At 40.5% G+C, this 17,479-nt stretch overlaps 1 protein-coding gene across 1 annotated transcript; it reads left to right on the top strand.

Moving 5' to 3' along the window:
- The first annotated feature begins 772 nt into the window (after positions 1-772).
- Positions 773-12,020, top strand: LOC121899361 (protein MB21D2). The gene is made up of 2 exons (XM_042415125.1): positions 773-1,674; positions 7,189-12,020. The coding sequence occupies exons 1-2, from the start codon at positions 1,242-1,244 to the stop codon at positions 8,451-8,453; spliced, it is 1,698 nt and encodes a 565-aa protein (XP_042271059.1). The 5' UTR covers positions 773-1,241; the 3' UTR covers positions 8,454-12,020.
- Positions 12,021-17,479: the final 5,459 nt, after the last annotated feature.

The raw sequence follows: 17,479 nt of genomic DNA, 5'->3' as shown, positions 1-17,479 counted from the left end.
TTCAGTGCAGACGTTTGACATGATTTGGGGGATATGTGGTAAATGTGGAGATGAGACGTGCAGCGGCAGAAACTGTGAAAATGAACCCGAGTGTGATCGGTATGGGGGGGGGGGACTCACGAGGCATGACAAGTCATGAGGATCAGGTTCCAAGAGAAGGCTGAGCCAAGATTAAGTTCTTAGCATTGAGGCAGAAAGGAAGTCTGAGAGAATAGAGATAGTTGTTGATGCAGCGAGACAGTTTTTGGATATCGTGGAAATTACTGGAGAGGAAATGCAGAGAGTGTTGAGAGAAGCTTTCAGGGCTGCTCAGAGTCTAGACTGAGAGGTTATATTAGAGAATGGGATGAGGGGTTGAGAAGGACTTTATTTTATTTTATATCTAATAATTTATGGTAGATGGTAGGAATGGGAAGATTCACTGATTTGCATCGGTGCACCAGCATTAATGTTCCCCACTGCCCCGATTAAAAAAAGTGTGCACTGGATACAATTAGAGATGAACTTGTGATGCATCGTTTCTAACATCTGTGCATCAGTAAAAATCTGATTTATTTATATTTAATTATTAGTAGAGGCTCTATTATTCAGAAATGTGACCAATAATTTGTGACCAATAATTGGATATTCAGATTTATTCCTCTTCTCTAAACTGTTTCTCAAGCGTGCTAGCATGCTGCAGCTAAGTGGTGCGCTGCCAAAACATTCCAAGTGGAACTTGTGCTGTAGAATTATTGTTCCACATGTAGGTGGATTATTAAACTATTTTGACAGTAATTGTTTGGGTCACGGAGCATATGTATGTAAAGTGGAGACAGAGAATATTACACCACAGAGGACTTTTGAAAAGGCTGTTAGTGAAAGTGTTTTTTTAGAGGTCAAAAAGAAGCAGCACAAATGAGATGATTACTGAGTGACAGTACTAGAGAAACAAATATGTAAAGTAAAAATCACACTTTTTTTTAGTTATTTTATGATTTGCTGCATGCTTAAGAAATAAAATCAGACTCTCTGTGCCGCATTAAATTGCAGAGCATCGTTCTTTTCCATCACATTGAATCGAATCGTATTGCATTGAATCATATTGTGTTGAATCGTATCGTCTTTAATGTATCGGATCGTTGTCAATATATCGAGATACATATCACATCTACATCAATGATGGTGATGAACATCTCTAGTAGACAAGAGAGTTGAGTCTTATTTTAAATCCAGTAGAAGGCGGTAATGCGACATTTTGGATGCAAACCGCCTTTAAAAACCAACGAATAAGAAGAAGACGCGCTTTTATTTTGAAGGCGCAGGGCAGCGGAAGTGCAGCAGGTGTTTCCGGTGGTTGTGTTTGGTCTGGCTCGGCTCGGCTCGGCTCGGCTCAGATCAGCCCAGCAGCAGCAGCAGCAGTAACCCTGATGGCGGCCCCTGCTCTCTCCGGTCGGGCCGGCTCGGCGGGCAGCCTCGGGAACAGCCCCACCGCGGCTGCCGGCAGGCTGCCGCACGGCGGCGGCGGCGGAGGCGGCGGAGGTAACGGGCCCGAGCTCGACTTCAGGTCGGCGGCCCGCATGGAGGACCTGAACCGGCTCATCCAGGAGTTCAGCAAGCACGACCAGCGGGAGTACGACGACCAGCGGGCTCTGGAGATCCACACGGCCAAGGACTTCATCTTCTCTATGCTGGGTGAGAGCACGCACACACCGGGCTGCGGGGGCGCACCGTGCACGGTGTTTTTCTCCGTTAGAGGAGGGACGCCACCCTGCAGACTCCACCTGCTCAGATACACACACACACACACACACACACACACACACATCAATTCACTTCACTTCACCTCAGTTTAATGGGCTTTATTGGCATCAAAGTTTAAAGAACAATGTTGCTAAAGCATCAATAATAACAATAATATGAACATTACACACAACATTAAGGTTGATATATATTAATATACACAGTATATCCTATTAGTGTGTGTGTGTGTGTGTGTGTGTGGTTCAGGTATTCCTCACGTTTTGGGGACTCGCCTCCTTTATGGGGACAAAAAAGTCCCTTAATGTAAATCACTGATTTTAGGGTGAAGACTTGGTTTAAATTTAAGGTTAGTTTATGGTTATGTTAAGGTTAAGATAAGTCTCTAGTAATGTCCTCTGAAACATGACTGTGTGTGTGTGTGTGTGTGTGTGTGTGTGTGTGTGTGTGTGTGTGTGTCTGTGTGTCATGTTGATACACATTGGGCAGCAGGAAATGCTCTTCTTCTTCGTCTTCTTCTTCTAGGAGTATTTTTAATTTTGAGAGGTCATTAAACTCTTTGAAATCTGAAATTAGAGTTGAGCTTGTTAAAGTAAATATTCCTTATTTCACTGAATGTTTTACATGATTTATCTGATCTGACACGGCAGGTGCGTTCAGTCTCAGGTGCGTTCAGGTGTGTTCAGTCTCAGGTGTGTTTAGTCTCAGGTGCGTTATGACAGTTATGATGAATAATGAATCATCGTTATTTCTCCTCCCCCGTTGAAGATGTGGAGGCTGATTTACCTGTAAATACTGCAGGTGAGGCTCCACCTGACGACAGCATCACACAGGTGCAGTTCATGATGAGTTCAAGGTCCCCTGGTTAAACAGATGTTTCCTGTGAGAGCAGCAGAGTATTTCCATGTGATGCTACTTTCTACATTTCAGAGGGAAATATAGTACTTTCTACTCCACTACATTTATTTGACAGCTTTAGTTACTTTTCAGATGAAGATTTGACACAATGGATAATATAACAAGCTTTTAAAATACAACACATTGTTAAAGATGAAACCAGTGGTTTCCAACCTTTTTGGCTTTTGACGTCTTACAAAAAGCAGTGTGTAGTCGGGGTCACATTTCACATGTCTATGAGTTGTTAACAGCTCCACCAAATAGTGATTTTTCCCTCTAAACTTCTCACATGCTTTCATTTCAATAAATGTTCAAATGATCCAATATTTCAGCAAAAATCAAAGATTAGAGAAAAAGTGAAATGTCACAGTAACCTTGATAAAGTTAAATCTTCTCTTCTGTCCGTCCAATCAGCTGCTGCATGTTATGTTTGTAACATCTCGTCTGTCTCTGTTTCTGGATATTTATCCCTCTGACACGTAACTGTCATCAGTCTCATTATAGTCAGACAGATGTTATTTATTATAATGTGATTGGTGTGTATTTGTAACTCATGATTATCTTCACATTTGAGAAGCTGGAAACAGAATTTTTGGCAATTTTGCTTAAAATAATTAATCGATTATCAAAAGTATTTGCCTGTGACTTTTCTGCGTTGGATGTGATTGGCTGCAGACTTTAATACGTCCAACATCTCCGGCTGTTTTTCGGCAGGTATACAGTCAATTATATAGAACTGCAACTAATAATTATTTTCATTATGGATTATTCTCAAATCGATGAATCGATTTGTCTACAAAATGAGAGAAAATAGTGAAAAATCACTGTTACAATTTCCCAGAGTGAAAGGTGATGTTTTTAAATGTCTTATTTTATCTGATCAACAGTTCAAAACCCAAATATTTTCACTTTACTGTCATATATATATATATATAATAAAGAAAAGCCTTAAATAGTCACATTTTTGATGTTATTTTTACTTAAAAATGACTAAAATGATTTTCAATCATCAAAATAGTTGCAGATTAATTTTCTTTTGATCAACTAATTGATGAATTGACTGACTTGCAGCTGTACAAACACACCTCTGATTATATTTAACGTGATCGTCGGCGTGGTTTTGAAAAGCTCGTCTCAACACTTCCTGCAGAGTTCATGATGTTTTGAGAGAAGTGTGTCCTGACAGAGTGAGGTCAGCTCCGCCGCCTTAATAAAACTTTATTAAAAGCACTGATTGATCTGTCATCGTCACTGAAACGGTCTGAGAGGAAACATGGAGGACGAACTGAAGGAATGTGAGGTTTGATGAGTGAAAACAGAGTTTCATTATGATGCTGGAGCTCCTCCAAGATCTGGATTAAAATAGTAGCACTGACACACACACACACACACACACACACACTGTGAAAAAGCCTCTGACTGAACCGTTCTGTCACATTAAGTCATTAAATGTTCATTTTGTTGGCAGTTGTGCAGAGAAACATGGCTCCTCGTGTTTCAAAGCAAATCAGATTTTGCTGGAAGTCCACCCTCACTGTGTGGACAGATCTGTCTCATCCTGTCAGCTCACCACACAAAAATAACAGAAAACAGTCCACGAAACGTCCAGACAGGGAACAACAAAGTTTACTGATATTTTCACAGCTTGTGTTGATCCTCTTCATCAGTCATGTTGCAAATATTTCTGCGGAAAACTGATTTAAATCCGTTAAAGAACATCTCGAAAGCTAAAAATGATTTCTGTCAGGCTGCCTCATAAATGATCTGATGGTTTGAACGCTTAAAGGAAGCGTTCACAGTTTTTCAAGTGTCTTTAAACCAACAGTCAGGAGCCCAAATGAACATTAAAGCTGTTTTTCTTGCTGTAATCATTCCTCCTGTTCATACTGACCATTAGAAGATCCCTTCATAATGACCTTACAATGGAAGTGATGGAGGACAAAATCCACAGTCCTCCTTCTGTACAAAAATGTATTTAAAAGTTTATCTGAAGCTAATATGAAGCTTCAGCGTCCAAATGAGTCAAATCAAGTAGATATCTTTCAACGTTACAGTCTTTTTAGTGCCAAAGTCCCTCTTTTTGTTACTATACTTCCACCTGCAGCTCAACAGGGAAACACTGTCCGAGGAAACACAAAGAGGGAATTTGATGCTAAAAAGACTGTAAATGTGTCAGATATCCACTTGATATGACTAACTCAGACTGATGAAGCTGAATAGAAGCTTCACAGAGACTTTTAAATGACCGTGTGGACACACTGTGGATTTCGGCCTCCATCACTTCCACTGAAAGCACATTTGAAGGATCTTTTAATATCCAGTATGAACAGGAGGAATGATTACAGCGAGGAAAACCTCTTTCACTGTTCATATGGACACCTGACTTCTGTTTATAGACACACTCTAAAAGCCGAACATGTCATTTTAAGATGATAAATAATTAAATTTATAAAACAACAACAACGAAAACCAGATAAAGACAGAAAATCTACTACAGATAAGGACAGAAAGAGCTACACAGCAGCAGGCAGAGTTTCTGTCAGTTCAGTTGATGTTTGAGGTCACAGCGTCTGATTGATCTCTTGATTGATTGGTGATCTGACTGTTGGACGATTGGTTGGACTTTTGGCAGGTCAGAAATTTTGTCTGCTGTTTTGAGCAGTTCTGAGATCAGATTTCCAACATGGCTGCTGTTGCTCAATACAGTGTCAACAGCACAACATACAGGCAGACGTAACATATTACACAACAATAATAATAATAATCACAATATTCCCAGAGAGTGAAGAACTCGAATTAGAGTTTAAGAGGCAGAATTGCAACAGCAAAAAAGCTGCTCTTGATGTGTTATAATCTGCAGTGAGCCTGTTTTTAATATTATTATTTAAGTATATTTGATGTGCCGTGGTTAAACTGAGATGCTGCTGAACGAGGACGAGCGAACACCCGAATTAATGAATGAAAAGGCCTGAACAGGAGTCTGTTCATGATCATCCAGTACAAACTGTTTCTGACAAACTGTTTCTGACAAACAGAGAAACAAACAGTGTTTGTCCACCTCGCTACAGCACAGGAATGCTGTCATCAGCCAGGAAGTGTTTGTGTCTTTTCACTTCACTCTTAAGCTCAGTAGAGCAGAAAACCAGAGCAGACCGATCCAGTCCGACTGTTCAACACAATGATCTGTCAGAGAGTCCGAACATTAACAAAACTGACCCAAACTCGACTCGCATAAATTAGGTTTTGTTAAAAAGAGATCCGATGTGAAGGGGACCTGAGGACAGTCTGACCTTTTCCATGATGGACCAGAGAATAATCAGTCCTGATCCAGACTCTGTTGGATCTGAACAGGCCTTAAAAGAGAGAAAACACTTAAAACAGTATCGTGATCCACCAAATAACGAGCAGCAGTAAATCCTACCTCTGCAACGTGTCAAACATGAGTCAAACCAACTTTTTTTTCAGGATATAAACTTTAGTGTTTACTATTTTATTACTTTAGATTGTTGTTCCTAACAGGCAATGCACACCGGCTGCATCGCATAGGTTCAAGTAATTTGGTGTCTGTACCACAAACCGGTCGAGCAAAAGGTGTATCAAAAACTATTGGCATCAAATGTCTGGTCATAATCCTTTGACTTATTCATTGATCAGATAGTTCATAAACTGTATTTTATTCAGTTCTTGAAAGGCTGATTGTGTTTAGACAACTTTGTCTCCTTTTGTTCAATTTTAAAAAGGATTATCTAGAAAAGCATGTTTATATTCCTCAAAGTAGGGTATTGAAAAAAGTTTCGTTTTGGTATCGGTATCAAAAGTCAGGTAATGTAACGGCACTCAGAGCAAAAATTTGGAAACGGTACCTGGCCTGACACACCAGACGTGTCAACAGACAGAAGTAGTCATGTTACAGTAGCCAGGATGCATCAGTGCCGGGAACGAATGTCATAAAATTCCTGCTTTTCTGCAAAGTTGACTCTGGGAATAAGGGTAGTGTCCTAAATTGACAAGGCCCCAATATTTTGCCCAGGATCCTCAGTACCCGTCCCCTCTCAAGGGCCCGGTCAGAAGTTGGCACGGCAAAACTCTTCTACACATTTTCTCGAAAATAGCTCCATCAAGACCGTTTGTTATTGGTCAAAGTTGGACTGCAAAAGGTTTACTTAACCACTTATTGGGGCGATTCCATTGAAACAAATTGACTTTGCTGTGAAATTGTCGTGTTACAAAGGGAAACTCGTTGAGGATGAGCTCTCTTTTGCACCAGTGCTGTGTTCAAAGGGTTATACAAAATAACAATAGGTGTATAGTCAGGTGTAAGACTTTCCTGGAAGACATTCATGGTGTTGCAATCGATTTTGGGCGCAGTCCTTCCAATTCCGACATTCAGACCCTGTTTGAGGACATGCTCTTCATTTTAAACAGACTGATGCTTTATCAAGATATACTTACATGATAAATCACAACTTTGACTGCTCACTTGTGTCTGTGTTTGTGTATAATATGAGCTAGTTCTTCACGTAGTCATGTCTGTCCTCCTCTGTCTCTCAGGAATGGTCCAGAAGTTGGACCAGAAGCTCCCGGTGGCCAATGAGTACCTCCTCCTGTCAGGAGGCGTTAGGGAAGGTGTGGTGGATATGGACCTGGATGAGCTGAGTGTCTATGCCCGCGGTACAGACTACGACATGGACTTCACCCTTCTGGTCCCAGCGCTCAAACTCCATGACCGCAACCAGCCGGTGACCCTGGACATGAGGCACTCGGCTCTGGGCCACTCCTGGCTCAGTCTTCGTCTCTTCGACGAAGGGACCATCAACAAGTGGAAGGACTGCTGCACCATCGTCGACCACATCAACGGAACCACCAACTACTTCTTCTCGCCGACGCTGGTGGCCGACTGGTTTTACCAGTCCATCTCCCTGGTGCTGCTGGAGGTGCAGAAGAAGCCGCAGAGAGGGATGCCGAAGGTGGAGAAGGTGGAGAGGAACGGGACAATCATCTCTGTCATCCTGGGAGTCGGGAGCAGCCGGATGCTGTACGACATTGTCCCTGTGGTGTCGTTTAAAGGCTGGCCGGCTGTGGCTCAGAGCTGGCTGATGGAGAACCACTTCTGGGATGGTAAGATCACTGAGGAGGAGGTGATCAGCGGCTTTTACCTCGTCCCTGCATGCTCCTACAAAGGCCGCAAGGAGAACGAGTGGCGCCTGTCATTCGCCCGCAGCGAGGTGCAGCTGAAGAAGTGCATCTCTTCCAGCCTGATGCAGGCCTACCAGGCCTGTAAAGCCATCATTATCAAGCTACTGTCCCGCCCCAAAGCCATCAGCCCATACCACCTGCGCAGCATCATGCTGTGGGCCTGCGACCGCCTCCCCGCCAACTACCTGTCGCAGGACGACTACTCCGCCCACTTCCTGCTGGGTCTGATTGACGACTTGCAGCACTGCCTCGTCAACAAGATGTGTCCCAATTACTTCATCCCTCAGTGCAACATGCTTGAGCACCTGTCGGACGAGACGGCCATGCTGCACGCCCGCAAACTGTCCTCTGTGCGCTCCGATCCAGCCGAGCACCTCCGCACTACCATCGAGCACGCCAAGGCCGCCAACAGGCTGACCGTGGAACTGCAGTGGCGAGGCAGCGCCAACAACCTGCCGTCACCGCAGTCCGACGCCGGCGGAGAGAACCAGCCGGACGACCGGCTGGCCAAGAAGCTGCAGCAGCTGGTGACGGAGAATCCTGGGAAATCCATCTCTGTCTTCATCAACCCGGACGACGTCACGCGGCCGCACTTCCGCATCGATGACAAGTTCTTCTGAAACTGACAAACCCAGACCTCTTCCTCCTCCTCCTCCTCTTCTTCCTCTCCTTTTTCTCTGCCTCCCTTCTCTTGCGCCTGGTGCCCCGCCTCCTCTGAAACTTTTTTATTTTTTACATTTTTTATGTTTCTCTGCCACAGAGTGAAGTGAGGTGATCGTGTAGTTGTCTGCCACGATTTTTTATTTTTTGTTATTATTTTTCTACTTCCCTTCCCCTCTTCCCTCCTCTTTCACTGTGTGCCCTGTGTTTTTTTACCTGCTGAATGCCTTTTCAATAGACAGCTGAATAGCAGCAGGTTGTTTTTAAAACTGAAGGATGAGGCGAAAATCCACCTTTAAAATGGAATCCAGCTTCCTACATTATTGGTAGTTTAATGTAATTATCAGGGATCCTGGAAATGAGACGAAAGCAACAACTCCTGAAAACATCAAGAGAAGCTTGTTCAAAGAGAGTCGTGCACAATCGTGCTAGTCGTGCTGATCAGATTTTGATGATGAGTGTTTTGGATAAATGTCAATCAGGAAACATGAAGGTAACAATTTAACCACTCATTGTCCTACATCAGCTCTTCATTTGAGGAGTGATATAATCACTGGCTGCTCTGAAGAGAATAAAAACACATTTACATTACACCTTTATTAATCACAGATGTTAAATTGTCGTCTATACAAATTGTACAATACAAAGATATTTTAGCATGAATTATTAAACATTTAAGCAAAGTTGTTTTGACATTTTGAGAACAGAAATTGTTCCAAAAAATGTGATTTTCCAGCTGATTTCCGCCACATAATAAAATAATTATTAGATACTATCTCACAGTTATGAAAAAGTTTACAAGATACAAAAATCCACTACATATGTTGTTGTTTTCATTCATAGCTGTTTGTTTCTTAATTATGAATTAATATTTCATATTTATTGTGAGAAAGTCTCTCATACTTACTGAGATACTTTGAAGTTTCTCAAAACTATGAGAAAGAATTTATGACAAAATAATAAAAAAAATCATTTTTCAGAAATGAATTATGTGAAAATAATTTGAAATGGAAATAACATTTAAAAAATAATGACTTAGACACATCAGAATCAGTGGGTTCGGTCATATGAAATAATATAATTATGAGAAACAAACACTTAAAAAAGAAAAATTGGTATTTTTTTAATATTGTGAGATACTTAATCACAGTTATGAGATACTGTCTCATTCTTATGACGTGGTACATCATCTTTATGAGAATATTAAAAGAGACACTCATAATTATGAGAAATTATTTTTAAAAATGATTAAAATTGAAAAACACTTTTTTTTCATTTGGCAGAAATGAGCTTCCATATGCAGCAGTTTATTTTAGTTAGTTTTTATTTTTTGTGTTTTAAAACCTAAAGCTATAAAACATTTTTATCATCAACAGCAAACGCTCTGATTCACATTTTCACTGCAGGCCTGAACAGCAACAAGATCGTTGAACAAGACTTTTCTCTATTAGATTGTATACAGATTCAGGAGTTGGGGATGCCAAATGGCACGTACACAAGTCTCAAACCCAGGAGTAAAGATAACGGAGTTCTGTTTGAAGGTGGATTGTCCCTCCTGAGGAATGTCTTGAGTCCCGCTGTGGGATGATGGTACTAACGTCTTAGAAACTAACTGTAAATAGAAGAAGAAGTTGTGTGTAGACAGGAAGATAAATAGAGACTGATGATGTGTGGACTACTTTTCGTCTAATTTTGCACAGAATGTAAAAAAAAAAAAAACACCACTTTTCCTCTTGATTGTGGACGTCGTGTTCGTCCTGATTGAAAATGATGTATCATATCAGTAGACAGGTGACACTTTACTGCAGAACGGTGGTAAAGCACTGCTGACGTTGGTATGTAAACCAGTGGAAAAGCAGCAAGTACACAGTAATACTGCAGAAATACTTCACTGGCAGCCTGTTACACTCCTTCCTTGAGAGCTGCTAAAAAAAAACCGTCTTTACGTCGGTGTGAACAGAAGCTGTAACATTCCCAGGTGGAGCACAGAGAGAGTTAGTGAAACACAGAAGCTGGAAGAAGATTCGTGTGAGGATTGGAGGATGCCGTTTGTTGTAAAGTGAAGCTGGAAGAATAAGCTGGTTGTCGTGTGCCACTCGAAGAAGCTGAGAAATGTTCAACTCAAGTGTGAGACGACAACCGACCAGCTGGTTTTGATTCTCAGCTGAAACAGAAGCTCCGTTATTTTCTGCTTCACTCAACTTAATGAAGAAAAAACAGAACATCAACAGATTTCCAGTTCTATCCGTTAAACTTTAACAAGCTAGCGAGACTTGAAGAAGAAGAAGAAGAAAGTCCTCGTGCGCCTGCTTAGTGGCAACGAGAGAGAATCATCCCGAGCTCAATGCAAACGGACGTCATCTGTCTGAGTTAATGATCAGGATCCAGATGGCCGAACTCATCTGCCAAACTAGTTCCTGTCGTTGGGAAATTATCCTCAATAAATACTCAAACAGCCCTTTTTTAAACGGTGGAAGCATCATGACCAGCGCACAGCGGCGGGCTGCACAGACACCTGCTGTTTTCATTCAAGACTCGCAACTTTATTGTCAACACATCCGTATACAAGGACACAGTAGGGATGCAACGTTTAATGTAGTGCAAACAAACAACACAAGGTGCCAAGAAGAGGAAGCGTTCATACATGAAACTACCACATGTGCATCCTGCATCTGGCAAAAAATACCAGACAGACGACAACGGCGAAGTTTGTATGTCAGGAAAACTGCAAACTGTTCATCAAGCCCAAAGACTCAGCGATACGACGCGGAGTGATGACAGAGTTCAGCTTTATGTAACGTCCTCTTGACGTGCAGGAGAAACAAGCGGTAGCAGCAGAACAGCGATAAGAAAATAACTGAGCTGAGTTTATAAATGAAAGCTACAGATTTGCGTGAGGAGAGACTTCCTGCTCCTTCAGGGTCGTCAGGAGACGTTTCTGTCAGCATCACTGTGTACTTCATCTCCTCTCCACAGTTTAACACTCGGCTGGTTAATCCGCCGCATTACGACCGTCGTCGAGTAAAGTGTCACACGATATTCCTTTTAGACATGATATCACTGGCATCACTCTCACCTTCTTCCATTTTCTTTGTTTCGATTGCACATTTCAATAAGCTTCACTGTATCTGAATGACCTCATGTGTTGTTTTGGTTTTTTTTTTAACCTGACTGATGTTTTTTTTTCTGTTCAGCTGCTTTATTTGTGTTTTTATTTGTGTTGACGGTTCGACTCCGCTTCAACACGAACCAGCTCAGGATGTGAACGTTATCCTGTCTCCCAGTTTGAACTGGTCTAAGCATTAGACATGATGTCGTCCCCTCCGTAAAGCACCTTTTACTGCCGTGTGGATAGTCGGTGAGACGCTGCAGCTGACAGAAAGAACGTCAGTATGGCTTTAAAGGCTTTATTCAAGATGGAAGAATCACATCATCATCGCTGAGCAAAGGATGTTTGGATCCAAACCAACAATGAACTGATCTACTAACAAATATCGTGTGTGTATCCAAAGTCTGATATATCTCATTCCTCTGGAGCCGTTTCTAAACCAATTAACGTGACCAAACTCTTCATGATGAAGGAACATGTCACCCAGTGCAGCGATGTGACTCACTGAAGTGTGTTTAATAAGATATATCAGCTTTAGATACAGTTTATTGTTGGTTTGGATCCAAACATGAAGAAAAATATAGAAAATCAGCAGCCTGCTCCTTTTCAGGCAAAGTTATTCTGCTCTTAATAGAGAAGAGATCGTTTTGTTTTTATTTACAGTTAATGTCACACTGAATATCCATGTCAGGCAGTAGTTTTAGTCCCACAACGAGGCTTAAAGCTTTGGTGCTTATATTCAAATAATAAACATCTAAACTTCAGTTTGTAGCTCAGGTAGAGTCAGTTCGGTACGGAAGTAAAGTAAATAATGTTCTTGTTCTTTTCCATGTTGGTATAAAAGATAGTTTCACGTTTTTTCCAAGTCTTATCTAAAGTTCAGCTGACGTTAATGTGAGGCTTCATTCAGCTCATATATTTCAAAGTTAGTCTTTTTAGTACCAAAGGGCTGATATTGATTTTTTTCTTTCTTGATTGTTTTGTCTATAAAATGTCGTAAAAAACTGAATAATGCCCATAATAACTTGGTAGAGCTCATGGCGACATCTGTTCAACAGTCAAACGTCTGCTGATTTTCAGTTTACTGTCATTTATGACATAAAATCTTCAAATCCTCACATTTGTGAAGCTGCAACCAGAGAATATTTGGCATTTTTGCTTAATAAATTACTAAAATGATTAATCAATTATCAGAATAGTTGATGATTAATTCCCTGTCGAGAGACTAATTGATTAATTTACTAATTGTTGCAGCTCTAAATTCCTGCTTTGGAATTTTTTTTACTTCCGAGCTGGTTTTGTTGAACGCGAGTCCTTTCCAGTTGTTTTGTTTTTGTGTTGTTAACAGTCCCAAACATTTCCAGAAATAATGCCAAAAAAACCTGCAGAAATCTGACCGGCAATGTGATCTCCATATCCTCATCCTCAAGTGCAATTAGTGAAAATACACACAAGTACACATATGTACACACACACACACATACACACATACATATATGTCATGTAGCATTGAGACTAAAAGACACTAAAACTCTGGATTTAATTAAACGGACCACAGGACACTGAACCCACAAACCAACACTAACACACACACACACACACTCCGAGGTTTTTCACACCATCCAAGTGCCACACACACACACTCCTGCTCGGTGGAAATGTAATCAATCGTGTTGTTCTTCTGAGCTTCATGACCTTTGACCTTACTTCTCTCTCTGTCTGTTTGTTTGTTTGTTTGTTCAGAACCTTTGAACTGTGAGTTTTTATTTTCTCTGTATCTTGCTGCTCTGCTTTATCAAACTTCTTGATGATGGATTTCTTTATGCAATGTTGACTTCAATGGGTTAACCCTTCAGATGGCAGCTCCTCCCCCGTCTGTAAAGGTTCTCCACTTTACTTCACTGTACAGTAGAGTCATGATAAAAGTCTTTTAACCAGAAGGTCTCAGTCTGTTCTTGTCAGTCTGTTAAGTTTAAGATCATTCCTCATCTTGAGTCGAGCTGTATTTGTGGCCAAATACGATGATTTAACTGAACTGCATCCAGTTATTTACATTACACAATGAGTCTATGAGACCAGAGTCATTTTCTGACATAAGTAAATCAGGGTGTCATCTGCATAGCTGCGTTTATTTTGCAAGATTTGGCCCAGAAGGAGCATTTCTAATTAGAACAATAGAGGACCCAGAATCAAACCATGAGGAACTCCGCTCAGATTTACAGTCAACGGCCACTTTATTAGGAACACCTGTGCAATTTAATGCAATCCAATACAACAGCTCTGCCATAAATTCTACATTCATGAAGCTTATACATTTTCAGTTTTTGTTGTCAGAAAGGTGATAATTGTTCTTTATGTTTATTATTGAGGTCATAGTGGGTGGTGCTGGTGTACTGGAGTGCATTATATTGAATGGAGTTCCTAATATTTTGTCCACTCTCTTAACATACATGAACAGGGCAAAATATTAGGAACACTTTTCAATATAATGTGCTCCATCCAAGCGGCTGTAAAATGAAGCCAATGCGGAAGTGCCAAAAACTGCAGCACTCAGTAAGCTAACGTTAGCTTGGGTCCGAGGTAGCGCTTATCTGGAAGGGTCCTGGCTCCAAAAAGAAAAGACAGCGCCGACCAGAAGCTGCAACTCTGGTCTTCAAATCGGCAGCAAGCGGCAACCTCCGGAGCTGAAAAACGAAGCCAATGCAGAAGTGCGAAAAACTGCAGTTCCTTGAACGACCACTTGAGGCTCCAAAAGTGAGTCAGTCCCCATAGACCTCCATGTTAAAATGTCCAACTTTACAGCAGAAATAAACATGTTTACAGCCTGGTACAAAAAACAGTTTTGGTCTCTGTAGCTAATTTCCTCTTTCATGACAACTGTACGGGGGGTGAATTTTTTTATAACTCACCCGTTTAAATTTTATTAAGCCATAAAGTTCTGCATAATGAAGGACATGGCTGCTTTGAGTGACAGGTCCATCAGCCGCTAGGTGGCTTGTTTCAGCCATTGGGCCCGCCTCTTTGCCAAATTTTTGATTGGCTGGGAGTTAGGCAGCGTCACACACTGCCAAGATGGCGACGGCCGGAGCGGCTCACTTTGAGCTTCAAAACCGCTCTTCAGAAACCAACGGGTGACGTCACGGTAACGACGTCCATATTTTTATGCAGTCTATGGTTCCAGCACACCACCACCACCCTGCTTGTCACAAAAGAACAGTTTTATAAAATCTTGAAAGTTTTGCATCTGTACGATCACATAAATAGTTGTAAGATAAATAGTCTTGGTGTTTGGGTTATGCAGTAAAGACATAAAATGTCAAAACACATTTTAAAAAGTTAATCTTCAAAGAGAGAATTGTGTGTTTATACATCAACTTCACTATATCTATCTATCTATCTACATATATATATATCTATCTATATATATTATATATATAAATATCATTTATTGTCATTTCCATTCAGTCACTTGAGGCTGAAAACTGAGCGTCAGGTTTGAAATGAATTATATAATTTCAATTATCCCTGAAACATTTAGCCTAATAAATAATTCCCAGTGTTCAAAAGACACTCTGATCATATTCTGGGTTAATAAATAATCAATTCACAATTAGAGTATCAATAAATACAGACGCATCTAATAAATAATAGACATGCTTCACTCCCTCGTCTCCTCTCCTCTCTTATATTCTCTCCTCCTCTCCTCTCTCCCTCTTTTATGTTTTTCCAGCTTCCTGTTGTCTCAGCACCTGTCCTCCACCTGCTCTCCTCTCTCTCCGTCTCCCGTGGTATTCTGCTCGCTCTCAGCTCTTCCTCGCCGTCATCAGCACGGTCGCCGTGCCAACCAGAACCCATCCATCATCACCACCCTCCAAATATAAACACAACATATGCTGCAGTTAGTCCTGCAACACTGCAGATAGTCTGGGTTTTTTTGGCTGAATCACAAAAATAAAAATAAAGAAGCTGAATATTAAAACTCATCAGATTTAGATCTCAGGTTCCAGCCTGCTGGTCTGGATTTTTGGTTGTGTCTCTATCCTTAATAAAGGCAGGAAACACTTTCATAAAACATGTATTATAATGTCTTACATGTTTAATTCAGTATAATGTTCATTTCCAACAACAGTGATGTCATACACCTCTCTGCTTACACTAATGTAATCCATTTACCTTATATGTGTCCTAATGCATTTGAATTTCCCTGCTGCAGGATCAATAAAGTTTATATTATCCTTAAAAGCTTTCCAGCTCCTCAGAGGATGAACAGTATTTCCTGGAAGGTCTTCGATGTGACACATGAGTGTTGCTTTCATTGACAGCAGCTTCACAGCGAAGGAAAAAACTTTCAGGAAGAAGAAACTGAAGATAATTGTTGTTAAACATAAAGAACAGCAGTTTCTCAATATAACAAGAAAGCTTCTTGTTGTCTTATTTTCCTCATTATAATGATAAAATAACTTGTTATATTGTGCAAATTATGCAGCATTTTGCTGCTCTTTATGTGCTCAAGAACTCATTAAGAAATGATGACATGAACTGCAGCTGGAGCTCATGTTATGACAAATAACAGACGAGTAGAAACAGGATAAAAAAAGGAGCAGAAGATCTTTAATATTCCAGGGGAGATAATTACACAGAGCTGTTTTTACTGCTTCTCTCTCTCTGATTGTATGGGGGGAAATCCATGTAACTTACATGCTGATGCACATGGGTTACCATGGTTACGTATCCTATACGCCTCGACAGTTCATGTCCAGAAGGAGGATTTAATAGTAATGATACGTTTCAAGCAGTTGTTTCACACACCAGCCGTTAAACTGGATGTGTTTTTATCAGAGAAAGAACCAAGAAAGCTCTTCAGAAACCAAATAATGAACGGACCCCTCCTGTGGGGACGGGGGGGCGTTCTAGAGGGCGTATAAGAATAAAAAGGAGGACGGACAAGCATATAAATTATAAAAAGAAAAGAAAAAATAAATTACAAAAATTCTGTCCTGACTTCCTGACATCCAAACAGAGATGCCCCCCAACGACAGTGTAGCTTTGTTTTGTTGTTGTTGTTGTTATTGTCTCCTCTCTCCCCTCTTTACTCATACACACTCAACACACACACACACACACACACACACACACACACACACACAGTACAATAAGCCAAAATATATATTTTTTATGTATTATTTTGTTGTTGTTGTCCTGTGTTGTGTGTTTTTGTGTTAATCCCTTTTTGTACACTATCAATAAAAAAAATTAAAAATGGAAAAAGAGAAAGAACAAGAAGAACAAGCGCATGTTTGTCACAATAGAAGCTTCTACTATTATAAGAGAACATCATTATAATGAATTCTGTAATAAGGAAAGTAACAAAAACTTCCTTGTTATTCTCATTGTAATTATTTTAACATGAAAAAGCATCTTGAGCTGTTTTTTCTTTTTTATGGTGGAAAAAATGACCTTCTTATTATATTCTTGAGAAAGTTTGATCATTATATCTTTTCTTTGTGAGGTTGGCAGCATTAAATCTGACATATCCTCTCCTCTGGCCCTCACATCATTGAGACTGATGCTGATATTATAATTATTATTATTATTATTATACTGATATGAAACACTGACAGGAGGAGGTTCAGGGTTCAATTCCCGCTGTGCAGCCTCCCATGATGCCTTGCTGCTACCCAACAAAATCAGATATGAAAAATTCTCCTCACACCATCATCATCATCCTCATCTTCATGTTTTATTTTAAACAAAACTTTATTCAACGATTAACAGTTCACAGCACGTCAGACACAAAACAAAACAAACACAAGACTGATGATGTGATAAAAAAAATAAAATAAATATGTTTAAAATAAGATAAAAATCAATACAATG

This window comes from Thunnus maccoyii, chromosome 6 (genome assembly GCF_910596095.1).
Source record: "Thunnus maccoyii chromosome 6, fThuMac1.1, whole genome shotgun sequence".
Taxonomy (NCBI): Eukaryota; Metazoa; Chordata; class Actinopteri; order Scombriformes; family Scombridae; genus Thunnus; species Thunnus maccoyii.
The sequence above is the reverse complement of the archived record's forward strand: the minus strand, read 5'-3'. Positions and strand labels throughout refer to the sequence as shown.